General features: G+C 56.2%; 12 protein-coding genes across 12 annotated transcripts; 6 read left to right on the forward strand and 6 right to left on the reverse strand.

Annotated features, from left to right (window-relative positions):
- Nucleotides 1–403: 403 nt before the first annotated feature.
- L226DRAFT_531954 (uncharacterized protein) lies at nt 404–917 on the forward strand. Its single transcript, XM_067680173.1, has 2 exons — nt 404–759; nt 844–917. The coding sequence occupies exon 1, from the start codon at nt 444–446 to the stop codon at nt 672–674; it is 231 nt and encodes a 76-aa protein (XP_067539193.1). The 5' UTR covers nt 404–443; the 3' UTR covers nt 675–759; nt 844–917.
- Nucleotides 918–1259: 342 nt separating this feature from the next.
- Nucleotides 1260–3173, forward strand: L226DRAFT_298423 (mitochondrial carrier). The gene is made up of 8 exons (XM_067673685.1): nt 1260–1488; nt 1597–1652; nt 1718–1753; nt 1819–1911; nt 2051–2267; nt 2448–2704; nt 2767–2936; nt 2993–3173. The coding sequence occupies exons 2-8, from the start codon at nt 1599–1601 to the stop codon at nt 3060–3062; spliced, it is 897 nt and encodes a 298-aa protein (XP_067539194.1). The 5' UTR covers nt 1260–1488; nt 1597–1598; the 3' UTR covers nt 3063–3173.
- Nucleotides 3174–3407: 234 nt separating this feature from the next.
- On the reverse strand, nt 3408–4739 carry L226DRAFT_457701 (eukaryotic translation initiation factor 2 subunit alpha; the record flags this gene model as incomplete). The annotated part of the gene is made up of 6 exons (XM_067675390.1): nt 3408–3608; nt 3662–3929; nt 3990–4135; nt 4214–4347; nt 4413–4545; nt 4647–4739. 6 exons carry the CDS (start codon nt 4737–4739, stop codon nt 3408–3410), a joined length of 975 nt encoding a protein of 324 aa, XP_067539195.1.
- Nucleotides 4740–5857: 1118 nt separating this feature from the next.
- On the reverse strand, nt 5858–7931 carry L226DRAFT_298662 (acid protease). Its single transcript, XM_067673687.1, has 5 exons — nt 7594–7931; nt 6724–7327; nt 6503–6676; nt 6257–6444; nt 5858–6185 (listed from the first exon to the last, which is right to left on the reverse strand). The coding sequence occupies exons 1-5, from the start codon at nt 7828–7830 to the stop codon at nt 6009–6011; spliced, it is 1380 nt and encodes a 459-aa protein (XP_067539196.1). The 5' UTR covers nt 7831–7931; the 3' UTR covers nt 5858–6008.
- A 3434-nt stretch (nt 7932–11365) lies between these two features.
- On the forward strand, nt 11366–12669 carry L226DRAFT_610501 (uncharacterized protein; the record flags this gene model as incomplete). Its single annotated transcript, XM_067686159.1, has 6 exons — nt 11366–11464; nt 11521–11697; nt 11784–11903; nt 11954–12145; nt 12209–12331; nt 12400–12669. 6 exons carry the CDS (start codon nt 11366–11368, stop codon nt 12556–12558), a joined length of 870 nt encoding a protein of 289 aa, XP_067539197.1. The 3' UTR covers nt 12559–12669.
- Nucleotides 12670–13072: 403 nt separating this feature from the next.
- Nucleotides 13073–14371, reverse strand: L226DRAFT_610502 (uncharacterized protein; the record flags this gene model as incomplete). Its single annotated transcript, XM_067686160.1, has 3 exons — nt 13073–13959; nt 14017–14176; nt 14226–14371. The coding sequence occupies 3 exons, from the start codon at nt 14369–14371 to the stop codon at nt 13117–13119; spliced, it is 1149 nt and encodes a 382-aa protein (XP_067539198.1). The 3' UTR covers nt 13073–13116.
- A 337-nt stretch (nt 14372–14708) lies between these two features.
- L226DRAFT_610503 (NAD-P-binding protein) lies at nt 14709–15682 on the reverse strand. Its single transcript, XM_067686161.1, has 4 exons — nt 15346–15682; nt 15236–15286; nt 15090–15185; nt 14709–15025 (listed from the first exon to the last, which is right to left on the reverse strand). The coding sequence occupies exons 1-4, from the start codon at nt 15439–15441 to the stop codon at nt 14843–14845; spliced, it is 426 nt and encodes a 141-aa protein (XP_067539199.1). The 5' UTR covers nt 15442–15682; the 3' UTR covers nt 14709–14842.
- A 147-nt stretch (nt 15683–15829) lies between these two features.
- L226DRAFT_531961 (uncharacterized protein) lies at nt 15830–16076 on the forward strand. The gene has a single exon (XM_067680174.1). The coding sequence runs from the start codon at nt 15845–15847 to the stop codon at nt 16058–16060; it is 216 nt and encodes a 71-aa protein (XP_067539200.1). The 5' UTR covers nt 15830–15844; the 3' UTR covers nt 16061–16076.
- A 57-nt stretch (nt 16077–16133) lies between these two features.
- L226DRAFT_531962 (PALP-domain-containing protein) lies at nt 16134–18443 on the forward strand. The gene is made up of 12 exons (XM_067680175.1): nt 16134–16400; nt 16456–16526; nt 16577–16622; nt 16684–16795; nt 16849–16862; nt 16914–17020; nt 17070–17075; nt 17137–17355; nt 17409–17689; nt 17751–17813; nt 17875–18027; nt 18100–18443. The coding sequence occupies exons 1-12, from the start codon at nt 16181–16183 to the stop codon at nt 18215–18217; spliced, it is 1410 nt and encodes a 469-aa protein (XP_067539201.1). The 5' UTR covers nt 16134–16180; the 3' UTR covers nt 18218–18443.
- Nucleotides 18234–21421, reverse strand: L226DRAFT_481521 (SWIRM-domain-containing protein). Its single transcript, XM_067676934.1, has 10 exons — nt 20995–21421; nt 20719–20903; nt 20617–20663; nt 20424–20568; nt 19728–20330; nt 19557–19674; nt 19377–19483; nt 19149–19317; nt 18718–19084; nt 18234–18645 (listed from the first exon to the last, which is right to left on the reverse strand). The coding sequence occupies exons 1-10, from the start codon at nt 21041–21043 to the stop codon at nt 18480–18482; spliced, it is 1956 nt and encodes a 651-aa protein (XP_067539202.1). The 5' UTR covers nt 21044–21421; the 3' UTR covers nt 18234–18479.
- Nucleotides 21422–21509: 88 nt separating this feature from the next.
- L226DRAFT_531964 (RNA polymerase II-associated protein) lies at nt 21510–25792 on the forward strand. Its single transcript, XM_067680176.1, has 14 exons — nt 21510–21888; nt 21937–22047; nt 22106–22338; nt 22398–22571; nt 22626–22832; nt 22890–23088; nt 23137–23754; nt 23803–24383; nt 24450–24587; nt 24645–24796; nt 24852–25062; nt 25117–25416; nt 25473–25546; nt 25603–25792. The coding sequence occupies exons 1-14, from the start codon at nt 21657–21659 to the stop codon at nt 25646–25648; spliced, it is 3276 nt and encodes a 1091-aa protein (XP_067539203.1). The 5' UTR covers nt 21510–21656; the 3' UTR covers nt 25649–25792.
- On the reverse strand, nt 25731–26878 carry L226DRAFT_298789 (uncharacterized protein). Its single transcript, XM_067673688.1, has 6 exons — nt 26721–26878; nt 26566–26661; nt 26479–26510; nt 26331–26420; nt 26084–26260; nt 25731–26033 (listed from the first exon to the last, which is right to left on the reverse strand). The coding sequence occupies exons 2-6, from the start codon at nt 26646–26648 to the stop codon at nt 25768–25770; spliced, it is 648 nt and encodes a 215-aa protein (XP_067539204.1). The 5' UTR covers nt 26649–26661; nt 26721–26878; the 3' UTR covers nt 25731–25767.
- Nucleotides 26879–27058: the final 180 nt, after the last annotated feature.

A 27058-nucleotide genomic window follows, 5' to 3' on the forward strand; every position in this document is an offset into this window, starting at 1 on the left:
ACTTTTGCCACGGCGCGTCTGGCCTCCGCATGTTTTCGGTGCGGACTCGAAGACGTCGAACCTGGGTAGTCCCGCTGGCCGGGTATCCATGGCCATATCCCGTCGCCGTCTTGGTTCAAAATGACTCTCGTCCGTAGTCAACTCGTCCGTTAACCTTACCGTATTTGATTGCGCATGCCTGATCCGGTATGTTGGAACGTTTCCGGCTACGTATCGGTCGTGGATCTCACCATTGTCCCTCTTTTTCAGACCTGAAAGAGAGTCATACAACTCGCTTTTGGGCACGGTCCGTCCCGCCCCAATCAGCTTCGCAGGGTGATATCCCTGAGTTAAGGGGCTACATAACCCCACGGCCTGCGAAAGGACGCGGCCAGCCAACCTTGCTCTCTCCCCCCACCGACCCCGCGCCTCCTCTCCCAACACCGACTGGTTTCCATTCTACAATGTACCTGCCACGTTCCTCGTGCGTGTGCATCGTGGTATGTCAATTTCCACTCGCTATTCGCCGCTACACACGCTGTCTTCCTTCCGAGGTCGTTTCAACCTTCCATATATGGCATGAGCTGGCGAGGTCGCTACTGCCCCTTACGGCTGTTCCTATGTACTTTTGCTCGCTCCATACTCTGCATATTGGCTGCGTATCGAGCGAGCAAATATCATGCGATCTGCGATAACTCAGCGGCAGCTCGGGAGTTGTCTTATATAAACACCAACTCTGTCCGCTGCGCTAGCCCATCTTAACGACCCCTCACGACCATTGTACGCCCCCCGCTGAGTCGCCTTCCGTCCGGCTTCTTACCGGCGTCTTCATGTGCTGACGCGGCTACGTTCTTGTGCACCCAGATGCCATCAGACCCTCCGTCGCCGACGCACGCACAGCGCCCGAGTCCCCATCGTACCCAGAGCACCACGAACCCCGTCCGCGTCCAGACTAGCACCGTGCCGCGTGCCGTACCACTTAGCCCTGCACAGGCTATCGCACAGGCGTGGATGCGCGAGTCTGCAGAGTCACAGCAGCAATGGCGCATGGCAGACCTGCGGGTGAAGGAACAGTACCTCAACCCGATCAGGTGGGACACGGGCCTCAGGTCAGAGAAGAAGAGGAACGGGGCGAAGATGTGAGGGGCTCCCTGAAGAGCACTCCAAGGTGCGAGGGACCCCTCCGTCGCCACTGTGTCCGGGAGAGGAGACGAAGCCAAGTTATTATGATGTCGCACTGTAGGATCAGTCCTGGTCGAGGGAGCGGACTCTTTTCGCTGATCGTTGGGACTCTAATATTCGTTCACTTGTATATGTTGCTATCGTTATGCGCATGCTATGTATCATGATAATTATGCCCATATCATGGGTCGATGTTCTGCGACTCTGGCGGGTAGCAGGTAGTGCGGCGCAGATGCAACGCCACAGGCGCCGCGAGATAAGATTAGATCCACTAAAGTTTGCAAACGGGCGCTCTGATTGGCCAGCGGTCCGACCTGGGTGCTAACAGTAAATACTATAACGTCCCATCGAGTGTGGCGGGCTCTGACTCGACGTCTTCACCTCGCACGTCCACCACACCCGCACCTTCGTCGTGCCCAACGTCGACCACCTCAGTCATGTCAAAAACAGTGAAGGACCTCACAGCAGGCACGGCAGGCGGGATCGCCCAGGTCCGTGGCGTCCCTTGCCTGGTCACGCTTACCGACAACTTACCCATGGCGTTGCGCCCGAACAGGTGCTGGTCGGGCAGCCATTCGACATCGTAAAAGTGGTGCGTTATACCCCTACCATCCGGAGCTAGAAGAACACGACGTGACGCATGCACCTCCGACACAGCGGATGCAGACCTCGCCCGCGGGCACGTACAAGGGCATGCTGCACTGTGCGGGCGGCATCCTCAAGAACGAAGGGCCCCTTGCATTTTACAAGGTTTGGTGCGCCCCGTGTCCTCTCACCTCTGCATCCATGCTCATTGTCGGCCCACGTTTCCCCCGTCCCCGTATCGTCGGATGACTTCTTGCGCCTTCGCTTCCATTCTACATCATGCACGCGGCCGCACGGTCTACAGGGAACGCTGACCCCGCTGCTCGGCATCGGCGTGTGCGTCTCGATCCAGTTTGGCGCGCTGGAGTACTCGAAACGATTCTTCGCCGCCCAGAACGTGCGCCATGGGCGGGGAGGACCTGACGGCATGACGCTCGGGGGCGGGGAGTTGTTTACGGCCGGCGTGTTCGCTGGCCTCGCCAACGGCGTCGTGTCCGGCCCCGTCGAACACATCCGTATACGTGAGCAAACACCCTCATCTATATCCCCATCTCTTTGTTCCAATCTAGTCCATCTCTGCAATCGCCCCGTTCCCCCGTATCCGATCGCACGCCGCGGAGTTTGACGGCGGAGGCACATGTCGTGCTCTGACATCGTTCATACTAATGGTAATCCCAAAGGCTAACTGCGCGCCTTTCCAGGACTGCAGACGCAATCCGCGACGAATCCCGTGTACGCCGGGCCGTTTGACGCCATAAAGAAGATCTACGGCCAGTACGGTATCGCGGGGATCTACAAGGGCCAGGTGGTCACGCTGTGGCGCGAGGCAGTCGGATACGGCATCTACTTCTGGGCATACGAAAAGCTCATGCAGCGCGAGATGGCGAAGAAAGGGATCCGACGCGACCAGGTCAACCCTGCGAACGCAGTGCTATTCGGCGCTGCTGCAGGATACGCCGTACGTGCAGATCCCGTGCTTGATTGTCTTTGTCGATGCTCACAGGGAGTACCGTGCTACAGCTCTGGGCAGTCATATACCCCATAGACATGATCAAGTCCCGTATGCAAACGGACGGTTTCTCGGCCGCCGACGGGCGAAAATACAAGTCCACCCTGGACTGTGTGCGTACAGTCTGGCGGACAGAGGGTCTTCCCGCCTTCACGCGAGGTTTGGGACCGACGCTCATCAGGTGTGTCTGCCTGCCTGGTGTTCGCCTCATACATATGACTGATGACCATGCCACAGGTCACCGTTTGCGAACGGTGCTACGTTCCTTGGATTTGAGCTCGCCAGCCGGGTGCTGAACCAGCTATAACTATGAGTATGACTTCCGGGGATACCTCGCACATAGATGTTCGTAGACTACCGCACCAAGTACCCTACGTAATGCGCGTCGGCCCTCAGCGCGGCACGGCACATGCTAAATCTGCTCTACACGAGGAGAACACGAGGATTCCTGTACTGCACATCGTACATGTTGATTAACTGCTTGCTTATGGGGTTCAGTCGAAGTGCTTTGATCTTTTTGGGCAATAGATGGCGTCACAAGTATCGTATCGCCAGCCATGGTGTGAACGAAACAACAATACAAGCAAATTGGATGGCGATGGCTACAACGTGGTGGGGACTAGTACATGCAGAAAGAGTACAATCACGACCTCTACAATGCCTCCTCCTCGTCTTCGTCGCCGGAGACTTCCGCGTTCTCTGCGCCGGCCTTGGCCATGAGCTGTGCGAGGTCCTGCTCTTCTGTCTCGGAGACAGCCTTGGGCTTCATCTTTACGACCAGAGATCCACCCTGGTCTTCAATTGTTGACTGAATCGACTCAATCGCACGCTCAAGGCGGTCAACAGCCGCGTACTAGTGACAATGCGTAAGCTTGAGACATTCATATACGTGTGCTATGAGCTCACCTTGTCGGTTGCGTTGGTGCTGAGGACGTATAGTGGAGGAGCGACGAGCTTGGCCTTGATCGGAACCGCCTCGTTGCTTTGCGCCTCGCCTGCACGGAGTGCCTTCTTGATAGCGTCGATGCCAGCAGGGGTATAGCAAGTGAGCTCGATATCGGCACGGAGCTTGATGGGCTGGGGCGTCAGTCGCCGTGCGATGGTGCTCACGAGCACGCTGAGCACTGCGGGCTGAGGAGGCGATGGCAATGACGAAAACACAACGTCAGGCTCACTGCCCCAGCAGCAACTCGTTCAGTATCCGCGTCACCCTGATAGAAACTGGGCAACTCACGTCAGCGCAAGCTTGAACGCATCGTACGGGTGCCCGTATTTCCTCCCGAGGGGCCACGCAATCTCCTCGTACAATTGCTCCAGCCGCGCCTCCTCGCTCGCACCGCCGCCAAGGGTCTCGTCGGGGATGTCCTCCTCATGGCCCTCCTTTTTCGCCGCTCGGCGCGCGCGCTTCGTCTCTGCGGCCTCCGCCTCGGCCTGCTTCGCCTGCTCGCCCTCGAGGACCTCGCCGTTCACGGACGGCACCTTGGAGGCGACGTGCCGCATGATGGACGCGACCGTTTTCGACTTCATATAGCGCTCCTCGCATTTCGTGATATCCTCGGGCGAGACACGGCGTTTTGAGAGGTCGATGTAGCCTTTGTTCGTCCGTCTGTTAGCAAGGAGACTGGAGAGGTCACTTTATAGTTGATGTGTTGCGCACCCTTCTCCTTGTCCACACGGAGCACGACGACGACCTCGTTACGTCCCACACGGATGAGCTTCTGGATCGATCGGATACGTCTCCGGGAGAGCTCCGAGAGCAGGATCATGCCCTCGATGTTGTCATATTCGAGCTACTTGTGGGAGGTCAATGAGCAGGCATGCTTCCGGCACCTTCCCAGCCAGGTGTGTGGGACTTGCGGGGGCGAGAGTGGCGTGAAGCGGAAGGACATACAAGTTTCACATATGCACCCATCTCCGCGATCTGGCGGACTTGCACCATCACGAGCTCGTCCACCTCCGGATAGCGTTGTTCATAGTACCGCATTTTCGTCTAGGTCTATTTCTTGGGTGCAAGAGTGGCGTGCAAGGGAGGAGGACAAGAGCAAGATGCGATCTGCGGCAGGCGGAGGAAGATGGCAGTCTCCTCTGCTTGACGCGATAAAAGATAATATTGGCGCCAATCTCCACTAGTAGGAGTAACAATGGTCTACTTACTTTTTACTTACTTTGGCACCGCCTTATAAGCCAAGCCTTGAACGGTTGCTTACCGGTTACTTACATGGGAACGCTCAGGACTGTTACTACTTATCCCCTCTTAACGGTGGCTAATTCTGGTGCACGACCATCTGCAGTCCCCGTCTTCCCTCGCACTCCATATTTTTGGCGCATTTAACACTGAGTTATGGATCACGAAAACTTTTGCGCATCCCATCGATACCTCGGGACCGGTAAACCCATCGGGAGCCCGAAGATTCACGAGACCCAACGATCCTCTCCCCGTCCCACTCCCATGGGAGTGGAGACTGCGCAGCGTGTCCTCCAAGTCCACACTCTACCTTACCTGACAGTCCTCATGACGGACATGCCAGCCCCACGGTTGCTCCCCAAACTCTCGGTGGAAGTAACCACAGGCCTCGGAGTCGAACGTTGACATCGCCAAAGCCACTCGCAGCGTCCGCAGTTAAGGACACGTCGCGGGGTCTCCATCGTCCCGGATCCAATGTCTCATGGTCCACAACCTTGTGTCGCACTGGTGCTGCATCACGCAACGAGACGTCACAAGAGCATTATTCATAGCAGTCCCAACACGTACGAGTAACAGGTTTACAAGCACATCGACAACAGCAAGATCCTCCTCCACCTAGATAGCGTCCAAAGCACGTTGATATAGGCCTGAGCACTGTGCCACCAACCGTCCACGTCCTAGATGCCGGGGTCGCGGTACCGGCCGTCATGCAAAGACGACCATGCCCGAGAGCACGCTCGCCAGGAGCGCCAAAGCAACCCCGGTAAGGCCTCCAACATTCACCGACAACGCCGTTGCGGCGTTGTTTGATGAAGATCCAGAAGCAGTGGGGTTAAGCGGGTCTGTCCAGCACCATCATCAGTCATACGCCCAACAACCGGTTGTCCATACGACACGCACCATCTCCAGTTCCTGAGCCTGAAACAGACGGCAGCGGGTCACCCGTCGCGCTGAACGTGGCACTGGGCACCGCGGTGGGGTTACCTGCAGCAGATGGATGTCCGATGGAAGAGAGCAGCGTGGGCACAAATGATTCCGAGACAGAAGAGGAAAGGATCGTAGACGGGATTACCGCGGAAGACGGAGCAGATGGAGCGACCGAAGAAGACGGAGCTTGTCAAATTCATGTCGACTGAATGGAAGAGTGAGGATGGGACACATACCGGGTGATCCACCCGCAGCATCGGACAGCTGCGCGAAACCCACGGCTGCTGGGTTTGCACGGAAGACACTGTACACGTTTTTCTGGATGGGGAAGGAATAAGTTTGCGCTAACGGCGCTCGCTCCACGGCGCAGTAGGAGGACATAGACTCACCAGGAAAGTGTCACCGACGACCCAGGTGGGGTTGCCCCCACCGCTACCGACGCTAGAGCCAAGGGTCAAGTCGAAGATGCCTCCCAGGCACATGCCAGGGGAGACTGTGCCAAGGTTCATGTCGGCTTCACTGATGGGCCATAGCTTTCCACCGAAGGCCATAGAGATGTCCACCTTCGTAGAGCAGGCTGCGGAACAAAGTATAAATATCGACGACGGGACAAGAATAGTAAGCATGGTGCTCACGGAACGCAAAGAAGCCTTCCATCTGGCCATTGAGTGCCTGCGCACCAGGGACGGCACTGTAGATGGCCTGGACTGCGTCGGAAGGGCCACCAATCAGGGTGGTACCAGTATCGATTGCGGAGAGAGCGGAGGAACCGGTGGGGACGGAGACAGACTTGCCCTGCACAGTGACGCCTAGAGAGATGTCAGAACACACCAAGGAAATGAGCGATATTGCTCACCGGTCAGCTCGAGCATCCAGAAACTGGGCGGTCCATCATTGACAAGAGAGTTGAACTCGATGTCGCCGCTGAAGAGCGAACTATTCGTGCCACCGAGGGTCATGACACCACCAGCTTCCTCAACAGCCGGGTTGACATCATCCAGATGACGCGCGAGCCAGAACGAAATTTCGGGAGAGTTGAACTGGTTGCTGTTCACGAGGGCTTGCCAGAACGGAGTGGCCTGAGTGGACGCGAGGGCCTCGAATGCGAGACCCATGATACCGGAGACATCACCATCGAGAAGGCCGTCAGTCATTTGTTCAACGACGACGAGTCGCTGCGGATTGACAGTGAAGCCGGACATGGAAACGGTATCGGAAGCCAGGATACCGTCAACCCGTCCACTACCATAGCGAATGGTGATCGTCTGGGCCTGACCGCCAAGTCCCGTCACTTGCTGGATGGTGGAGGACTTGGTTGGGTCGAAGGGAGGAGTCTGGCCGCACGAAAGACACTCGGTAGCGGCGACCCATAGGTCGGAGGATCCGGTGTCAAGGACGATCTTGAAGGATTGAGGAGGGGTGCCAATTGTTACTTGACCAATGTAGGACGAGTCTGCATTCTGCAATCGTATCAATATCGCGGACACGAAGAGATTCTGGAAGGTAACGAGATATGCAGAGGTGGGAAGTGTGGAAGGCGCGCCAGGGCGCCATACATTGATCCTGCATGACGTACTCGAGAGCCCCCATGAGCGGACCATCGCACGCCCACAACAGTAAGGCCGATGGTCGCGCTGCACGTCCGAACGTCGTAAACTGGGTGGCGAGGTGTGCACGGACATGGAAAACATAGAAGGGATAGCAGGCTGTGAATGGGAGCACATACCTGGTCGATGATCCCTACGCCAACGGTTTGTGCCCGCTTGCCCAGCGCGAGGGTGGTGTTCTTGAACCCATACTTGTTACGGACGTGTTCGGCGTGACTGGCGAAACGTTCGATCGAGGCGTTGCGGTTCGCCGATCGTCGGGTGAGGGGAACGTGGAGGGGTGAGGGGACGTTTGTGGGGGTGGCGAGAGTGGCAGCAACAAGCGAAAGCAGAGGCAAGAGGGTATAGCAGACCATGGCCGTTGGGAGAGAAGGAGAGGACGCGCTCTGCGCCGGAAGAAGGGCTATAAGAGCAGGAGAAGGAATGGCAATGGCGGTGTGGCCCACTGCAGCGTGTGCGCTCGAGCTCTGTTGCACCGGGTCACACAGTCACGACGGCTGACAATGGCACGTCCGCAGCCGGCGTGAGCACCGACAAGAATAGCAGACGAGGTGCTCGGATGGGCTCGCTGGCACGCTCTGCCAGCTCGTCAGTAGGGGAAAATGAGATACGACGGCCGACGAGGGCCATGGATGTATATACCCGCCGTTGTTCGACAATCCGCGCCCGGTGTGCCTGTCGTCGCCACACTCGTCGCGGTCTAACTGGTCGATCATCTCGCCCAGCGCCTTGGGCTCGCCTTGGCGGCTTCCCACCTCTCTCAATCACCACCTTCAGACTTCGTCCGGTGCGTAAGTATTCCTTCCGATCCACTCCAACAAACATTCGTCTCGCGGGTCAGACAGGCCAGAAACCGTCAGACGGGTACCAAGTTCAAGTCAAACCCATTGCCCGAAGCCAATAGCATGGGCCGATCAGATTGATCGGACTCTCGGAGCACCCCTTAGCGCTTAACCACGTCCGTTGTCCCGACTCCAGCCTCCAGCTCCAGGAACCTGGCAGCCGGACGATGTCGACGGCATCCGTCAGCTTACTGTCCATGCCAACCTTTCAGAAAAGCCTTCATCGTCACCCATAGCCTATGTGGAAGCTCGCCCCCCCGCCCTCACCACTTGCGTACAGCTAGGCCACATCAACGTCCTTGCGACCTCGTGCAATATCACGTCTTTCTGTCAGGTATCCAGGTGGTCCCGATGGTGGTTCCGTTTCAGCAACTTCTCCAATGCGCAAGCTTTCTAACTGGTTGGAGACCCACTAGAGCAGGAATGGACCTACGAGAGTGATCCCCGCGCAGACGCTGTTTTGACGTACGACTTCGGCAGACATATATCTGTGCTCATGTATGTGGCCGGCGCGCGAAATGTCTGGATATGCGTGTTTGACTGACTATGCACTGGCATCACGGGGTCTGGGTTAGTCCGCGCAGCTCAACATCAATTGTATCCGCATTTCAAACGTCCCAGTTGCTCCCTCTTACGCGATCTAAGGATCGTATGCAGCCGTGTCTAGGATATGCCACAAATTCATGCATCGGATTTATCTGTTGTCAATGTTAGACGACCCTCGCGGCATTACAGCGTCATTCAGCGGTTGCAGGCCCGGGTACGGAGATCCAGCAGCACGAAGGTGAGTGCCACCCTTGGGCGTCTTATTGGATTGAAACATATACAAGGTTAAGCAGTGATACATGAATTTCCCCGACGACATTGCACTTTGGGGACTCAGCAGAGATATCTGACGGGCTATCTTTATGTGTAACTCACCCATAATTGCGACCCAAGTTCCAAACTTCGAAGTTCCATTCCATGCCGAGAGCGAAGCTTCAAAATACCACCCATGACAGGCGGCGATGCGAACGAGGAAATATCCCGATAGGCGATCACCGTCCTCTATCTTCCTCAATCGCAGTGCCGTCATCGCTGCATCCGATTCGTAAGTCCTGAGACCCAATCGATAGTATGCCTCAGGCTGACATTATGCAGCACTACATATGTTCCTCGACTCACAGATTCCTTCTGTTGCCTCCGGAATAGTGATGCCGCGGCGAACTACTTTGGTCCTTCAAGCGGCCGTGAATGTCGCCAATCCAGCCCGAGAAGGTGCAGCACAGGACAGGCACAATCGCCCTAGGCCTTGACTCTCAGGTGCCACCTGTCAAGTACAGCGTCCTGCCGCCTGCAAATGTCTATGTTGAGGATACTCCGCCCTTGTACCCGGTGTGTCCGAAACTGAGGACAACGATAGAACAATTGAACGGAGCGCCGAGAAATTCTCTGCGGCCACAGAAGTCTAATTTTTGACTGTTCGCTTCTCGTGCATCGCTGTACATTCTGCCCCAGGTTCTCCCTGCCCTTACCGATCCAATAGCGCATCCTAGGCACAATCGATAGCGGTTAGAAAAGTTCGATGGAACCGCCGAGGAGGCAACTGTCGCAGTAGCGCACGGACTTCCTTAGAGCGGCCCTTTCTTTTTTCACGGCCGCTCCCAAGCTACTACAGCGCCTCCCGGGGCCATAGAAAGTGTAAGTTGCTTTTATCCTTCGAGATGCTAGTTTTGACTGTGGCTAACTATATTTGCAGCAACGAGGCACTGAGACAGATGCTGGACGAATACTGCACTCGAGGCCATCCTTGAAAATTCAGGTGGACAGTGAACAAGTACGATACTTCTATCCGACTTATCCATCAGCGCTCACATGCTTCCCGAGCGGCGCACTGCACGTCAGAATTGTCACAGATATTCTTCGGCCTCTATAAATTCCTCTGCGAAGTTTGATGGAGAATTGAGGGCAATGAGCCTTACCGGATTCCCTCTACAAGCGGATCCGCAGCCGGAATTCGAAGCCCCGGCGTAGCTTACTAGCCAGTACTTCCGCGAGAACGTTTCGCGGTATGGCATGTTTTCCTTGGTTCCCGTGTATACGGATAGAACTGATATCCTTCGGCAGACGGTTCGGCAAGTCATTTGCCATTCTCATCCAGATAACAATGATACCACAGAAGAGAGGAAGTCAATGCTTCGACCCCCGATCTGCCTGCTCATAGACGGAGGTCAGGCGCGAGGCTGCATCTTTTGGATCGGAGATGTACCGGGCGAGCACGTACTCTCACAGTGGTGGGTGCTCCTCGGAGTCTCGTCAGATTCCACCGGCTACAAATGCCTATTCTTCTGAAGTGTCTTCTTCCGGGGCACTCAGGTCTCATAGTCCCTGATTTTCCCGTTGAAGCAGAGACTCTCCCCACTTAGCAGGCAGAGCGACATCTGGTAAGTCTCCTTTTCAGCTAGTATAGATATGTAGTACTCAACACCATACCGTCGTTGGAACAAACGAAAGTTCCGGAGTGTAGCAGGGAACCCACGTCGCAAACGCGCGGGGTGTTAAATAGCGGAGGATCGATACAGATGATCACGTAAGTATTCGGGCGCACGCGTACTGGCTCGCGCTACTCGCCCGACCGCACGACAACCAGTCCGCACGATACACCTGCCCTGCCCGCACACAAACTCCAACAACCGCTACCAACGACCACATCTTCAAAATGAATTATGTCCTCCAGAAGTCACGGTCAATGCGCACTTAAGATGGGGCTCGTCTCATGGCCAGTCAAGAAATGGAGCGGGTTGAGAAGCAGCAGCAGGAGACTGTCTATCACTGCGGATGCCATTGCCGCATATTGGCCGCCGTCCCGGTGCTCGTTTGAGGTGTTGCCTTGGATAATACCAATCGCACTGGGCTAGTTCGGGCTACTCCGACATACATCAATGAGTGCATACACTTAGTGGCAGCATATATAAGAGCCCGGGACCTCGCCAACGCTAGTTTCCCATCGTTACCTCCGTCCACCTCTCCTTTGGCCCCCTCTTCATCCCGACTCCACAACTCAATGGTCATGCCTTGCGACCACCCTTTCTCATCCAGGGATGCCCAACACGTCTCGCGTGATGCTGCCGCCCCCGCTGCACCCTGGTGCTATTGGGTGCCGGACGAGGTACGTCACGGCCGTGATATTTCGCTTCGGTACGAATCACTCAGTTGGCGCATTAGGTCTCCCCGGGTGGTTGGTTCCTCGTCATCCCCAACAGCAACCAGGCCATTCCGAGTTCGCTTCCGAATTTACATTCCGGGTCTTTGTCCACGGTGAGCTGCGCAGCATCGGAGGCCTCGGACTCGTATTTCGGTCAGCTTCCTTGCAACCACAATGTGGCTCCGCGTCCGTTCACGGTAAGTGTCCTGCCCCGCTGGATGAACAGCCTCGTCGATGAGTCTCACGCTTATGCTTCTTCCAACGATTCGCGTGCGGCGTGTAGCCCCAGTCCCACGTAACGCAGCCAACGGCAGCCACCGAAGCTAGCGGGTCAGACCGAGGTTCCCAATCCTCGGCGCATAGCTTCCCCGTCTCATTCACGAGCCAAGGTGTTGCATACCAGGTGAGTGCAAGGTTTAATCTGCTCAAACTTCGGTCCTCACATCAGTGCAGGAACTCCATCAGACCCCGTATGATCGGGGCCAGACGTCCGAAGTCTGCCTCCTGCCGGAGATGTTATTCGGAGGAATATACCTCGGCGACGCCCTGCGCAACAACTTCAGCGGACTCGAAGACCAAGATCGAGGAGCCTGGCCGGCGTCTGGGAATTTCGACGTGCCACAAAAGCTGGCCGTAGTCTTCTGCGTCAGTGGTGTCTGCTTGGCTTTGAAAACCTGATACGAGGCTTACTCGGGATATGGGAACTAGTTCTCCGGCTACGACAAGTATAGCCGTCAAGTGAATGTTCTTCGACGCGCACGCTCTCGTGCGCACCCCAAGACCCGTTCCGAGCTCGCGGAGATCATTGCTGCGGAGATGAACACTTTCCTTGTAGGTCCCTCAGACTGCCATCTTAGAACACTGCATTGTTGATGCGTTACATCTCCCGCACATCGCAGAAGCTCGCGCGCGAAGCTGGCAAGCCGCTCGCCCACCGTGGCCGGGAGCTGGGCCTGGACGATCTCGTACTCGTCAACGTGCAGCACAAAACAAGGGGAAGCCTACAACCCACCATCGGAGTCGTTGTTCACCGTCCCGATGCCACGATCCTCCGTTAATCAAACTGCAGGTCCGGCTTCATGATGTGGCCGCGATGCTGGCGGTTAGTACAATATACAGTATGTACACGGACCTTCGGGATTGCACTGCTTCACGAGTTAACTGCCTACGTTGACACTGTCTGATGTATTTACTAGATCTTGCTGTATTGGTACCGTCTCCCGTATCGTGGCCTTCCCTCTTCCCTTCCCCTTCCCATCTTGTTGCTCTCGTGTGGATCTTGTGTTTTCTCGCGTTCTCGTCCTGCTCTCGAATGTGTCTATGCTCTCCTCTGCTGTGCATGTGTCCTTGTAGTGCGCTTCGAGTTTCCTCTCTACTCCCGATTCCCAATGATGTACATGGCTCCGTCACCCTCTCCTGTTTGCATCATTCCTTTCTTGGATATATCACGCGTGTTTTCTAGAAAATGCCCTTATATTGAGTAGATACTCATCCCAGACCCAAGATAGTGAGACCATGAAGACCGACAGAGAAAAAAAGAAGCAAGACACAGGATAAGTAAATCGTTTGTGTAGCCCTAATCCCAATCTCGACGCTATTGCAAGATGGCGTCTGCCTTAAAGGCTATTGTCCCCAGCGTCCCAGTCCGACTCCGCGATAGGCTCGAACACGAACTCCGGGACTTCCTCCCGTCCAGGGAAGATCCACCCGCGCACCTCATCCGCGTCCGTGTACCATCTGCCCGGCTGACCGTCGGAGCGGCGCGGGACATACTCGTCGACCTCGGGCCAGAAGCTGCACTCGAGACTCTCGGAGTGCGACATACCGAGGGCGTCGCGGAGGTAGCTTCCGTCGTCGATCTCGAGGTCGGCGAGGGTGATCACTTTCGGCTGCCAGGGGTCGGCAGGGACGACCATGCCAAAGATGCGGCGGGGCTCCTCTGTCTCGAGATCGTGGGACTCGTCGGCGTCGTCGATGAGGGTGAGGTCGAGGTCGTCGGCGGAGACGTCGGAAAGGCTGCAGCAGCTAGACAGAGAGGGCAAGGACGAGAGTGTCGCGGTCTTGGAGGTGAAACGCGAGATGGCGGAGAGGTAGCGGGTCTTTGACGCAGCGGCGCAGGACAAGATGGCGGAAAAGAGCCTAGTAGTGTGCGTGAGGAGGCGAGCACTGAGGGAAGAGAGACCAGCGTAGGCCGACACGCTCCATGTAGAGGAGGGCGGCACAGAGACGACTGGAGCGAGCTTGCGGACGGGCGTCGAGATTACCGGGTACTCGAAGATGCCGTCGAGGGGGTTTGTCGACTTGGCGGGCGGCGACTCGCGGAGGAAGTCCTCGAGGTTAACCGGGGAGAGGCCGTAGAAGAGGTAGTTCGGCTGCCAGGTGGGGAGGACTGGGGAACCGAAGAAGTCGTCGAGGACGCGCGGAGAGACCTTCGTAAACCTGATGTCATCATCACAGCTCTGCTCTGCGGTCAGCCTCCGTCTCGCCGTGCGAGATGTGCTAGGAGAGATACATACCAGATAGCACATGCACCTAAGGTTGACCAGGTAGGCGATGCTGACGAACAGATCGATCTCGGAGGGCGGGGCAGTGGGGACAGTGAAGCGGAAGTCGGGTCCAGCCAGGGGCTTGACAACAGAGAGGACGTATGCCAGCTTCTCAAGGCCGAATGTCATGCTGTTGTTGCGTCAATATCAAGCAAGGAAAAGGGCGAGGACGTGCTCACTCGACGAGCTCGAGGAAGATTGTACTGAGGTCGATGATGGAGAAAAGGCGATCGAACAGGAAGAAGAGGGCGCTGCCGAATTGGACCTTGGAAACGGACCACGTAGTGATGAGAAAGGCAAGGATGGTGATGGTCGTGTACTCCATGGCGTGTAGGGGGGATGGTGGTTGAAGGAGGAAGAGTGAGATGGAGGAATCGTCGACGGCGGCGGGGTTATGAATCTGTATTGAGGCTGACTTTCATGCACAAGTCTGGCATGCCAACCTTGCGCAGACTAACGATCGCCTTCCGGGTCCAGAACACCTCCGTTTGAGAATGAGGAGGCTCACAACCCGTCTTGGTGGCTGGCCTAGTCGATGATATAGCTGCGGGGAGAAGCGCCAATGTCCGAACACAAACGTACATCTAACCACTCACCTTCGGACAACCACAGGCACCCGTTCGATCGGCTATATTAGTATGTAAACAACAGAACATATGTACGAGCGGACGTAACGGCGGCCGTAGGAGAGACACTGCCATGGGCGCCTTATTTTTTCCAGAGTTTTACATTCTATTCGATCGATAAGAATACAACAGGTGTGTTGGTTGATGCATACGTTGGGTTCCGCGGACGCCTACAAGAGGCTCCGGATGATACCGTCGCCTTCGACAAGAATGCAAGGTCCGCCGTAGATAACCTTGTTCTCGAGTCCGTGCTCTTTAATGTACGAAATGACGGCCTCATCCTCAGCGCCGGGCTGGAGCCAGAGGGCTGGGACATCGAGCTCCTTGGCTTTCTCAAGGATGCCAAGGGTGATCTAACGCTCAGTCAGCACGGAAGCACGGAAGTAAGGCGCGTCAGATAAGAACGGCATGGCTTACCTTGGGCGGGGTGACTATGCTGATGGAGGTCTCTGTCGGAGCGGAGAGCTCAGCGATTGACCGGATGGTCTTCAGCCCTTCGAGCTCGTCCTCTTTCTGTGCGCTCGTGAAGCGGTGTGCGCGCTATCTGACACGGTGTAACCTACCGGATGAACGGGAGTAACATCCTTGTCCCTCGCTTGGTACCACTTGAGCACCTGCGAGACAATAGTCAGCGAAAACGCGTTAGTTGTACTGTAGGAGATCACAAGTTTACCTTGGTACCAAACTTTGTCTGGTCCTTGGATGCGCCGACCACAGCGTAGTGCGGTGCGGAGAGGAACTTCTTCTGGATGTCAGCAAGACTGGACATATTTTCGGTGGGCGATACGAGGAGATAGGAGGGCGTTGAGGACAGTCGGGGACAATCAGCCACTGGCTTGACGGTATTTGAGGAGCCAGGAGGCTCACATCCGGAGGGGTGTCATGGATCTCTCCGGACGGACAGCTGTCGTAGAAAACATCAATCGCGCCATTGGTGTGCACGGGTGCGACAGCGACCGCGGAAATGCTGCCGCGGACGACATCCTGAGTAAGTTCATCACGGTTCAGGCTTTCAGCACATGCACATTGGGAGATAGAAGCGGCTGCGATACCCGGGCGACGCGAGAAGACCTGCCCTAAATGCGCCTGGTCCGTGCGCGGCTCGGAGAGTATAAGAGGGGTTGGCTGACGTGTTAACAATTCATACTTACCTTGATGGCACAGGCCCCTTCATGTACCTGGGTCTGTGGGCCGTGGGGGCCTCTCATAGCACGGCGACCCTGTCCTCAGGGGGACCCTGCGGTTTGTACGGGCTTCGGCTCGTGCACCGTCTCAATATTTCCCTGTCCCGCTTCGGCCCTCGGGCTGGGCGGGCCACTTATTTTTTGTCTCTACGTGGCTCTAACCCTAACCCTAGTACCTATCATGTAAATCAGATTGCGCCGTAATAGGAAATATGACCTCATCTTCGCTTCCAGTTGTTTGTGCTGTTTGCCTTTTACTCAAGCTTGTCGCCCAGCAAGCAGGCATCCGCAAGCCAGATAACAGACGATTAACTGGTCGTACTGATGGGAGCAACAGAGTATCTGCTAAACAGGCTGCCGTCCAGGTCAACAGCGAGGCACTTATTCTATGGCGTCCTCATTGGGCTTGCGCTCTCTCTAACGACGACCTCTGTCGTCACCTACTACCAGGAACGACGACGAAGACAACATACCCCATCCTTTGAGCCCCGTCCTATCGAGCTGCGGAGTGATGAAGTTGTGGATGGTGTAACCGGCTTGATTGGTCTCTATCTTCCCTGCTTCTCAGCCTTCATGGTGCGCTCACCCTATGTTCACAGGCAATACGCCTCTCGTACGCATACAGTCCCTCAGCAATGCACTAGGTGTCGAGATCCTTGGTAAAGCTGAGGTAGGTACATTCAAGCCGCATACAGCCTCGTCTACTGACATCATCCTCAGTTCATGAACCCGGGTGGGAGCGTTAAGGACCGGGTCGCGCTTCGTAGTAAGCAGCCTGCGCGCGCCTGAAGATTCGCTCACAGACTGACCCCAGGCACTTCCCGCAGTGATCACGGATGCCGAAGAAAGAGGCCTCTTGCATCCACATACCGGCTCTCGTATTTTCGAAGGCACAGTTGGCTCGACTGGTATCTCCATCGCGACGATTGCTCGAGCAAAGTAGGATCTTTCTCGTCTGTTACCCCTGACAATGCTGATATCAACCGTTTCAGAGGCTACGAAGCCAGTGAGTCGTCACTGAACAGCATTGCGTTCCATGATCTGACATGCAGGCCAGCGATCATCATGCCCGACGACGTTGCAGAAGAGAAGGTCAAGGCCCTCCTGGCTCTCGGCGCCCATGTCGAACGTGTTCGCCCCGCAAGCATTGTAGACAAGAAACAGGTCTGGCCCATGCGCACTCTGAGACGGTTTTTGCTGACTTCCTGAATAGTTTGTTGTACGTAAGTTGATGAGAGTGCTCTGTGCCCGTGCACTCACTGCGGTCCTGCTCTGACTAGAACCTTGCCCGAGAGCGAGCACAGAATTTCGGCTCCAACCCAGAAGATCCGGCACACCCCACGTCCACACATCGCGGGTACCTCATCCCTACAGCCTCCTCATCCTTGGTCGTGACCACAACCGCGGACGAAGGAATATCCGATAATGCACTTATGAGTCCCAAAGAGGAGCGCGAGTTCGCAATGAAGCCGCGAGGTTTCTTTGCCGACCAGTTCGAGGTACCGCTACTCGCATGCAAGTCATGTATTCAGAGCTGACAGTCTGCTCTCAGAATCGGAGCAATTACTATGCCCATTTCGACGGCACTGGACCAGAGATCTGGCGACAGACCAGCCGGTGGATCAATGCATTCGTCTCTGGCGCTGGTACTGGGGGTACGATCGCAGGCACTGGACAGTTTCTGAAGTCGAAGAAAAAGGACCTGGTGGTGGCGCTCTCCGATCCTGAAGGAAGCGGCCTGTACAACAAGGTCAAGTATGGCGTCATGTTTGATCGCAAGGAGGCGGAGGGCACGAAGAGACGGCACCAGGTCGACACGGTCGTAGAGGGCATGTAAGTCGCCCGCCGCATGGGTCGTGGGTTACATGTAACTCGCGGTTGACTCCGAATCTAGTGGCATCAACAGGCTGACGCACAACTTCGAACTCGCCCTACCAATCATCGATGAGGCCTTCCGGTATGCTTTCCCCGGTGCGCTTGCTGGCCTTGGGCGGACTGACTATTTACGGGCTCCTCAGTGTGACCGATGCGGAGGCAGTAGCCATGTCGCGCTATCTCGTGCACCATGACGGCCTGTTCCTTGGATCCAGCAGTGCATGTAACCTTGTTGCCTGCATCAAGCTGGTCAGAAACAGGGGCTGGAACAACGGCGAGCGCGTCGTCACCATCTTGTAAGTCTACTACTCCCTGGATGATCCCGTGCAGAGCAGGATGCACAGTCGAACTAATATCGGTTCGTTCAGGTGCGACTCTGGCAACAGACACTACTCGAAGTTCTGGAACGACGACTACCTTGCGAAAGCCAACATCCCTGTGGACATGGGAATCATCGACCGCCTCCTGCTCGCTGAAGACGAGTGAGTCTGGCAGTTCCGAGAGCTCTCGTCCATCCGAAATACACTGGGGCCTATCCGGTGACCAAAATGTATGCGATCAAATAACGGATGCTCGCATGGATAGTATACAGATGCGATAGTCTACAGAGGAGTATAGTAAACAGCACGATAGCAATAAGGACAACAGCGTCAATCGAGTACGATACAGGCAGAGGGGTACGGATGTCACGCGAGCAGGCACATATCCAAAGTTCGGACAACATCGCAAGTCAAATCTCAAGGAGCCGTCAGCTTGGCCCTGACCCTGACGAGAGCCCGGATGCCGGGAGGGTGGCTTGCGAGCTCGACGCCAAACTGAGCGGGACGGTCGTGAACGGTGGTGGGCGTGGAGAAACGCGTGCTAGCGAATCCTTGCTCGGGGACGCGCTCAACGAGGGCGTGGCAGATGGTCGGCTGAAGAGAGAAAAAATCCACTGCGTCAGCACCACAAATCCCAAGAAGCTCAGCTAACGCAGACAGAAGTACCTCGCATCGCCTGAGGATCCAGCAGCTGCACCTGCAACGCCAGTTTGACTTTGATTCTGGGCGCCAGCGCCAGCGCCTCCTCCTGCAGCAGCGGCGGCGACAGCGACCATAGCCGCGCTTCCGAGCTGGAGGTAGCCGGCCTGGACGAGGAAGTCCCAGACACGGCTGACCTTATTCACGTCGAGTTTGACAAGCTCGCGGGCCTCGCGCCGGCGGAGCTTGCCCCCACGACGCGCGTACTCGCGCACGAGCGTCTCTTTGATGACGAGATACGGCTTCGGCATGATGCGCAGCGCTGAGCAGAGAGTCTGTTCTTCGGGCGTAAGCAGGTGTAGGGAGGGACTGTTGGCGAGGTTGAGGGGAGCAGCTGATCAGGGGAAGAGGGAAGTCAGTTGCGGTTGACATTGGGGCGGAACGCAGGCGGTACGTACGTTGCTTGCGTGATGGTGGTCCGGTCCCGGAGACGCTGGGCTTCGGTGTGCTTTCGCGGTCGTCTCCGTCCCCGACGACTCGCCGTGGGTCGGCTGATGAGGCGCGAGCGCCGCCGAGACGACGCTCCGGGAAGTAGTCTCGTTGCGCATACTGGTTCTTGACGGCAGCCTGCAGGGGCAAACATCAGTCGTTGGAGTTTCAGAAGAGACTGACGAGCCATAACTCACTCGTTTCTGGAAGTCCGCCTCGTACTTCTCTATATCTGCTTGTGTGCGCAGACCGAGGTTGCGATAGAGCTGGAGCTCCTTGATGCGTTTCCTGAGCATGTGTTCGTCTGCGGGGCGGTGCCGAGGTCAGCTGAATCACGAAGTCATGGTAGGGCTGCGGGCGTTCCAAGGTATACGTACAGAGGATATCTGCTTGGAAGTGCTCGAAGTCTTCTGCGGTCTGCAGGCGGGAGAAGGGGCGCAGTCGGTGCAAGATGTCCTTCTCTTCCTTGGACCGTTTCTTGTCTGCAGCTTGCATCTGGAGGACGCGTGAGTACGTCAAGCGAGGGGTGAAGGGGACGCGAGGCGCACCTGCTTGTAGTTGAGCAGCCCCCTGTCGAACATGATGCTCTTCGCCTCGAGTCGCTTGTCCACGCGCTGGTAATATGACTCCAGCAGTGTCAGCTTGAACGTGAGAGACTCCTTCGTCTCGAACGGGGGCGGTTGCGTCTGTTCGTCGCCATCCTCCGCATCGTCGCTCTTCTTCTCATCGTCCGGCTTCGAACTGGTGTCGCGGCGTGGAGTGTCACCATTCGAATGGTAGCCGTTCGCCATACCGTTGACGAGACCGTTGGGTAACCGCTTGCCTGGGTATACGTCCTTTGCCTTCATCTCCTCTTCCCAGCGTGCACGCGCCTTGACGTCTACGTCGTTCTCGTCCTCGGGTATCTGGTCTCCGCCCCACTCTAGACACACGCCGAACTCGAGGTCCTTCACGACGTCTTCTGCCTCGTTGTCGAGCTCGTGCTCGAACTCGAGTCGGCCGGGGAGGAAGGTCGCTACTTCGTGTACTCCGGGGGCGGACACTGGTGCCACCTTGTGTGGTGGAGGTGCGTTGGTCGTCATAGAAGATATTCGTCTGCGCTTGCGTTCCTGGAACTCGGCGGGGTCGATGTCGAAGTCGATATCCGTTCGCTGTAGAAGCCAGGACGTGAGTGGGAGGAGAGAGCCGAGACAGAATCGAATGTTAGTGGAGGCAGGTCATGGAAGGGCGAGAAATAGACGCACGGGAAGGGGCCAATTGGGAGAGTCGATGTAGACAGAGTAGTAATGTTTCTCTACCTCCTCCTTTGTTCGAGTTCCGACGTGTTCCGATATAGCCTGCCAGTTACCGAGACCCTGGAGGGAGATTCCTTCGAGCAGAAGAAGCTCCCTGGGACGTGTCAATGCAGCAGAGGACGTGAAGAGACGCCGTACTCACTCATCGGCTCCCCAATCCTCGGTGAATATTGGATAGGAATGCAATTCCTGGGCGACATGGTGAGTGAACGGTACGTTTCATCGGGGCAGGAGTCCGACTTACCACCACGCGATAAGCATGCCCACGTTTATGATTTCCAAACTCCTTGCCTGCGCAGAAACACGAGGGGCAGATGTCCACCCCGTCTCCGATCTCGCAGGCAGGGTCGGCACATTTTATTCGTATGGAATGGGTGAGGTCGCAATGGCAGCAGTCGCACTCGATCTGCAAGCCAGGCTCGTTCACAGCTATTACGTAATCAAAAGCAAGGTGCGTGAGAATCCCAGTGCGGGACTAGAAACGGGCCACAAGATTCCCTGCGATTAAACCACCACTCACTCTGAATTTCCTCCGGCTGGTACTGTCTCTTCCGGTGCGTCACTGTCATGCTTCAGCGAAAGAATCAGCCCAATTGACTGAGAATTGGTCGTTCTAGGGCGTGTGGCTTCGAATTGTAGCAGGGCCGTGTTATCCACGAGGAATGCCGCTAGGGCGGTCCCTCAGGCTTGTATATGTCGTGCGCGATCCGACACAACGCGTAGAATAGCGAATTTGACCCAGGTATGTTGGACAGTGGCAGGACGAGGTCGGGGTAGTTCCGGTCGCCGTGGACGTCTTCGTCGCCGATGTAGCGCGTTGGTGAGGTTCCGAGAATGTCTCTGTCGATGGAGAGAACAACTACGTCAAGCACGAGGTCGTTGAGCTCAGTGAATGAGGAGGAAATAGAGTTGTCGTCGTCGTCGTCGACGGCGGCGGCGACAAGGCGTGTGCCGACGCTTTGCCAAACATGACCAATCAACGCGTCTTACCGGCGTCAATTGACATACGCTGTCTTGGGCGTCTGCCTTGGGTTGCAGCCACCAAGAGTCCGCGCTCCTGCTCATCTACCTGTGCTGTTCCTTTTGGTTTCTGGGCTGCTCCTTCTTGCCCGTATCGTCTCCGCCGACCTCTTGCGACCAGGAACTCTGCGCCAGTGACGATATCCAGTGGGCGAACACAACATGAGCGACAGCGCGTCCCCTCCGCCACCTGGGCGCACCATTGACATCGAACTGGGAGGACAGGAGGTCATCACTGTCGAGCTCGACAGCCTCGACCCGGCACCAGATGACTTGATAGACCTGCTGAGGGAGGGCCAGTGCAGAGTGGGGATATGGATGCGGCTTGCGGCGGAGTACTGGAGGAGGGGACTCCTGGATGCAGCAGACAAGATCGCGCATGCAGCGAAAACAAGTGCGTACTAGTCAGTGAGCCCCGCTATATGATCTCATGCTAGTTAAGGTTTGGAGTCCAGTGGAAATGAGAGTGCTCTCGTTCCCGTGTATTCCTTCATGGCCAACCTGCAGATAGCTCGTGCCGCGAAGGCACCGAAGCTCATCCTCCCTCATGCCGGTACGTTCCGGAACATCTGGTCTGACATGCAGAACACCATCACCCATGCCTCTCGAAGTTCATGACAGTATGGTTGCGGAAAAGCCTCGCGAACAATATAACCGAGAAGCGGCGGCCCACTTCAACGCTGGACAACATATAGCCCAGGAAGCCCCCACGGGATTGTCACTCCTGTCACACCTGACGAGAGGCATCCTGCAGTTGAGCCTTGGCAAGTGGGAGGACGCCGGAAGGGCGTTCGAGACCATCCTGCTCGAGAAGCCGACCAACATTCCCGCTCTGCTTGGCAAGGTCGTTCCTAATGCGGTCTTCCTCTTAAGACGACCTGTCTCGCTCACTACTTCTCTCAGGCCAAACTTGCGTATGCACGACGTCAATATCCACAAGCCCTCAAGCTTTTTCAACGCGTGTTGCAGCTGAATCCTAACACCCTTCCGGACCCACGGATAGGTATCGGTCTCTGCTTCTGGTCCATGGATCACAAGGCGAAAGCGAAGGCTGCTTGGGAGCGTAGTGTGGAAGTGGTGCGTCTGATGTTGCATTTTGTGACCTGTTCCGAGTACGATGGTCTGCCATAGAATCCCGGGGAATGGTCGGCCCGGCTTCTTCTTGGTCTTGAAGCGCTGAACGCGAGCAAGAATGAGAGTCAGTCCGATGAAGAGCGTAGGGATGAGTTCATCAAAGGTACTCAAATGATCCAGAAGGCATTTAATGCTAACCAGCGAAACTCCGCTGCGGCAAACGCATTGTGCGAACTGTTGTTGCAGAAGGGCGAAACCCAGCGGGTGAGTACTTGATGCTAAGGTATGGCCGTTCGACGTCACTCAATACATGCATATCAGGCTTTCAAACTGGCGGAACGCACAATACAGTTCGCAGACGTCAAGGGTATCCTGTGTGACGGCTACATCCGTGCTGGCCGAGTATGCCACAAGGAGGGATCCATCAAGGACGCGACCGCTCACTTCAACAAGGCGAAGGAGGCACGTCAGGACAGTGTCTTGGCGACGATAGGTCTGGCACAAATGCAGCTCAAGAATGGTGGGCGAAGAACTCTACGTGTCCTGTCCTGTGCTGACGTGGTTGTAGATGAGGCTGCCGCCGCCATCCACACTTTGGACACCTTCCTTCAGGCGCCGACGAACCCGAAATCGATTGAGCTCACGGCGATGCTCGCATCAATACGGGCGAGCCCGCGACCGGGCATGAGCAGCGCTGACAAGCAGGAGGAGAAGGCCCGCGCACGGGAGCTGTTTGACCGTGTAACGAAGGCTCTCGGTGCAGTTGGCGACCCTCTGGCGCAGACAAACGGCCACACGCAGGGCTTGTCTTCTTCCGCGCGCAAGCTCGGCGAGGACACCGAGATGTACATCGAGATTGCGAAGCTGTACCAGGATGAGAACCACGAGCGCATGGAACGGGCGTACAAGCAAGCGTTGCATAACAGCGAGGCGTCCGGCTCGCCAGACCCCCGATTGGTGAATAACCTCGCCGCTTTGGAGCACTTGCATGAACATCTCGATGAGGCCCGGAATCTGTACGAGCAGGCGTTGACGCATGCGGCCACTCTGGATCAGTCCATGGCTGAGGCGATGTCAACGTCTATCCTTTACAACCTCGCGCGGGTGTACGAGGACCAGGGTGAGACGGCCAAGGCGAAGGAGGCGTATGACAAGCTCTTAGCACGACACCCAGAGTATATTGATGGTGAGTACGTCGTACGCAATGTATGAACACAATCTCACCCCATTGCAGCCAAGCTTCGACAAGCTCGAATGCTTGCCGACCTCAACCAACACAACGAAGCCCACGACCTCCTGAAGCAGGCGCTCTCTTCCCAGCCCAGCAACCTCAACCTCCGTGCTTTCTACACCCACTTCCTTATCCAGTCCAACCAGCCGAAGTTTGCAAGAGACTTCGTCTTCCTCACTCTGCGCGACCACGACAAGTACGATGTTTACTCATTATGTGCCGTCGGATGGCTACAATACCATCAAGCTCGCGAAAACCGCGATGGCAGCCCGGAGGGTATCAAGGAGCGGCGACGCAACTTCCAGCGGGCGGCCGAGTACTACGAGAAGGCACTGCAGCTGGACCCGCTGTGCGCCATTGCCGCACAAGGCCTCGCGATCGTCGTGGCGGAAGACGCCCTGGGCAATTTGGGTGGCGCGCTCGGGCCCATCACAAATGACGAGACTGCGAAGCGATTGAAGAACTCGCGCGAGGCGTTGGACATCTTCGCGAAGGTGCGCGAGTCGATCAACGATGGGAGCGTGTACGCGAATATGGGACACTGCTATTATGCGCGGGACGAGTTTGATCGGGCGATCGAGAGTGTGAGTCGTGCCATGCTTATGAAGCTATGCGGCACGGATGCTGAAGGCGTTGCGGTTGTTGCACAGTACGAGACGGCGTCGAGGAGGTTCTACGGTGGCCGCGACGTGCCTGTGCTTCTGTGTCTGTGTCGAGCGTGGTACGCGAAGGCGAACAAGGACCAGTCGTTCAGTGCAATGACGACTGCGCTTCAGTATGCTCAGAAGGTCTGTATCGAAATATCATTCTTGCTTACTGCTCACTGAACATCGAACGTCTTTCAGGCGCTATACTTGCACCCGCTCGACAAGGCTATCTTGTACAACATCGCTATGATTGAGCAGAAGGCCGCCGAGTTGATGATGTCTGTACCTCCGGCGAAGCGGTCTCTGAAGGATCTCCAGCGGACCATTGAGCAGGCTGCGCACGCGCAGAAGTAGGGTCCACGCTCCTTTCGACGTCGCAATCGCCTACTGACGACTGACGTATAGGTTGTTCGCGTCTCTTGCTGCTGACACGGTACATGCGGTTCCATACAGCAGGGATATTGCCGACCAGCGTCGGAAGTACGGTGAGAGCGTGCTGCGGAGATGCGAAGAGCACCTCTCGACGCAGAAGCAGTACGAGGCAGAGTCGCAAGCGAAGGTCCAGGCTGCCCGGCAAAGGCGACAGGAGGAGAAGGAGCGGCAGGAGGCTGCCGAGGTATGTCTTCCTTTGCCTCTTTGCACAGGGTACATGAGTGATGATGTTGCACAGCGCGAACGCCTCGAGGAGCTGCGCAAGCAGGCTGAAAAGCTTGCGGAGGAGCGTCGAATTGCAAGGGAGCAGGCGCTCGAATGGACAAGAGAGGTGAAGCGGATAGAAAGCGACGAGGAGCGGGAGAAGGCGGCAAAGAAGGCGAAGCGCGGGAAGCGGTCCGAGAACGTGAGTGGGGACGAGGGTGCAGGAGGCGAGAAGAAGAAGAGGCGTGGCAAGCTCAAGAAGTCCGAGTCCGATGTGGAGGACCAGAATGAGGCGTTATTCAGTGGGGAGGAGGAAGAGCAGAAGCCTCGGAAGGTACGGTTATGTCTTCTCCTCAGTGGAGTTTTTGGCACTGACGATGGCTCGTGCAGCGGACAAAGAAGCGGACTGTCCGAGATGATGACGAGGAGGAGACTGCACCAGCTGTGCCTCGGAAGAAGCAGTAGTAAGTGGCCTTCCCATATACCGGCTTCAGAGCAATTGCTGAAATGACTCCCGCAGCAAAAGCAAAGAGACTATATCGGACTCCGACGAGGAGATGTCATGAGCCTCATCTGTCCCTTTGCCCCTTGTTATCAGTGCTGTGTAGATAGTTGGTTTTGTCCTGTGCTTTCTGTATCCATCATCATCCGTAGTACATCTGTAATGCATACTCCCATCTGGTGATCAATCGCCCCAGTCCAGTCCCAGTATGCCCTCCTTTCCTCCCCGCACCGCGCCCTCGACAGCTTCTGCCAGTTGTCTGAGTGCATCTCGGTCCTCAGTGGACGCGTGGCCAAGCGAGGCGAGGGCATGGTTGCGCGATCCTCCAACACCGAGGGCTTCTTGCAGAGCCAACTCTCGCTCTTCGCCTCGTAGTGCATCGATAGACCGTAAGATGTCCTTTAGTCGGGGATTTGATGCGATGACTCGGCGAACGGTTTGCGACGTTGCTGATACAATTATGAGCCATATATGCGCGGTAAAGGGTGATTGGACTGACCTATCGCCTCGTATTGAGGTATCTGCAAGGGTTTAGGGTCGTCGCGCTTTAGTGGGTCCGGAAACGCCGACTCTTCCGGGACGTATGGCCACTTGAGCGACGCTAGTGATCTAAGTGAGGGCTCCTCCGCTATTGTCTTCAGAGCTTCTTCCGCTGACTGAGCCTCATTGTGTGGGGCTAGTACGCCATGAATGAGAGTAAATCGACGTGAGTGCGCAGCCCAAGCAGGACAATGCTTCCTGCATACCTTGTGTGGGGTTTGGATCCAGTCTGTTCGCAGATGTCGAGGGTTCCGAGACATGAATATCAGTAACAGGGGGTCTGCCGGGGCACGAATCTATCCAACAAGGGCCGGTAAGCGAAGGAATGTGCGTATGTAGCGTCTCGGTACGCGCCTCGGTGTTGCTTGTAACATGGTACAGAGCAGCTGTCCAGGAAGGTCGTCAGTGCCCCAGCGTGAGAGAATGGAAGATCACACGTACTAGACGATGTTGCATTTGGCACATGTGTACTTGGACTCAGTTGCTTCGCAAATTTGACACGGCACCCTTTTTGCAGGTGCCATATTCTGAACGGTACTAGTCATTCTGAGTCAATATCTGTTTCTCTTGCATGTTGCAGGCAATTAGATACTAACTTCAAGCTCTTGAATATATGAGGTCTACTTTGTTCCCAGGTTGCGACGATGACCAGTCGTTTACAGGTTGTCGCCGGCCGTAAGATTCAAATCTGAGGTCTGCGGCTTTGCCTTTTACGGGCACCACCGAGCAGGTCCCTTTCCCACGCCCCTTCTTCCTCTGCTACTGGCTCGGCGCTGTTGAACCTCACGATATGGATGTCCCCCGGCACTGATGAGGAGGTTATGTTTCGACTTCTGGAGGATTCGGCTTGGAGGAACTTGTTGCGAGAGAGAATTCTTCGAGCGTCATCAACATCAACTACGATCATTATCGGCACCCGACCCTATGTCCCAAT

The sequence above is a fragment of the Lentinus tigrinus genome (genome assembly GCF_003813185.1).
Source record: "Lentinus tigrinus ALCF2SS1-7 unplaced genomic scaffold L226scaffold_5, whole genome shotgun sequence".
Lineage (NCBI taxonomy): Eukaryota > Fungi > Basidiomycota > Agaricomycetes > Polyporales > Polyporaceae > Lentinus > Lentinus tigrinus.

Bases quoted from the DNA above. Each gene is read 5' to 3' on its own strand.
- L226DRAFT_531954 (XM_067680173.1), top strand. From the start codon at position 444: ATGTACCTGCCACGTTCCTCGTGCGTGTGCATCGTGGTATGTCAATTT.
- L226DRAFT_298423 (XM_067673685.1), top strand. From the start codon at position 1,599: ATGTCAAAAACAGTGAAGGACCTCACAGCAGGCACGGCAGGCGGGATC. The intron at 1,653-1,717 runs GTCCGTGGCGTC...GCGCCCGAACAG, and splicing joins CGGCAGGCGGGATCGCCCAG to GTGCTGGTCGGGCAGCCATT. The intron at 1,754-1,818 runs GTGCGTTATACC...CCTCCGACACAG, and splicing joins CATTCGACATCGTAAAAGTG to CGGATGCAGACCTCGCCCGC.
- L226DRAFT_298662 (XM_067673687.1), bottom strand. From the start codon at position 7,830: ATGGTCTGCTATACCCTCTTGCCTCTGCTTTCGCTTGTTGCTGCCACT. The intron at 6,677-6,723 runs GTGAGCAATATC...ACATCTCTCTAG, and splicing joins CTGGATGCTCGAGCTGACCG to GCGTCACTGTGCAGGGCAAG. The intron at 6,186-6,256 runs GTGAGTCTATGT...TTCCCCATCCAG, and splicing joins TCGTCGGTGACACTTTCCTG to AAAAACGTGTACAGTGTCTT.
- L226DRAFT_610503 (XM_067686161.1), bottom strand. From the start codon at position 15,441: ATGTCCAGTCTTGCTGACATCCAGAAGAAGTTCCTCTCCGCACCGCAC. The intron at 15,287-15,345 runs GTAAACTTGTGA...ATTGTCTCGCAG, and splicing joins AGACAAAGTTTGGTACCAAG to GTGCTCAAGTGGTACCAAGC. The intron at 15,026-15,089 runs GTAAGCCATGCC...ACTGAGCGTTAG, and splicing joins GCATAGTCACCCCGCCCAAG to ATCACCCTTGGCATCCTTGA.
- L226DRAFT_531961 (XM_067680174.1), top strand. From the start codon at position 15,845: ATGTACCTGGGTCTGTGGGCCGTGGGGGCCTCTCATAGCACGGCGACC.
- L226DRAFT_531962 (XM_067680175.1), top strand. From the start codon at position 16,181: ATGGGAGCAACAGAGTATCTGCTAAACAGGCTGCCGTCCAGGTCAACA. The intron at 16,401-16,455 runs GTCTCTATCTTC...CTATGTTCACAG, and splicing joins TGGTGTAACCGGCTTGATTG to GCAATACGCCTCTCGTACGC. The intron at 17,356-17,408 runs GTACCGCTACTC...GTCTGCTCTCAG, and splicing joins TCTTTGCCGACCAGTTCGAG to AATCGGAGCAATTACTATGC.
- L226DRAFT_481521 (XM_067676934.1), bottom strand. From the start codon at position 21,043: ATGACAGTGACGCACCGGAAGAGACAGTACCAGCCGGAGGAAATTCAG. The intron at 19,675-19,727 runs GTGCGCCTCGCG...CGCGTCCTCCAG, and splicing joins GGCTGCTCAACTACAAGCAG to ATGCAAGCTGCAGACAAGAA. The intron at 19,484-19,556 runs GTACGTATACCT...ACCGCCCCGCAG, and splicing joins CTTCCAAGCAGATATCCTCT to ACGAACACATGCTCAGGAAA.
- L226DRAFT_531964 (XM_067680176.1), top strand. From the start codon at position 21,657: ATGAGCGACAGCGCGTCCCCTCCGCCACCTGGGCGCACCATTGACATC. The intron at 23,755-23,802 runs GTGAGTACGTCG...ACCCCATTGCAG, and splicing joins ACACCCAGAGTATATTGATG to CCAAGCTTCGACAAGCTCGA. The intron at 24,384-24,449 runs GTGAGTCGTGCC...GTTGTTGCACAG, and splicing joins TTGATCGGGCGATCGAGAGT to TACGAGACGGCGTCGAGGAG.
- L226DRAFT_298789 (XM_067673688.1), bottom strand. From the start codon at position 26,648: ATGGCACCTGCAAAAAGGGTGCCGTGTCAAATTTGCGAAGCAACTGAG. The intron at 26,511-26,565 runs GTACGTGTGATC...CTTCCTGGACAG, and splicing joins GCCAAATGCAACATCGTCTA to CTGCTCTGTACCATGTTACA. The intron at 26,421-26,478 runs GCGCGTACCGAG...CTTGTTGGATAG, and splicing joins ATGTTACAAGCAACACCGAG to ATTCGTGCCCCGGCAGACCC.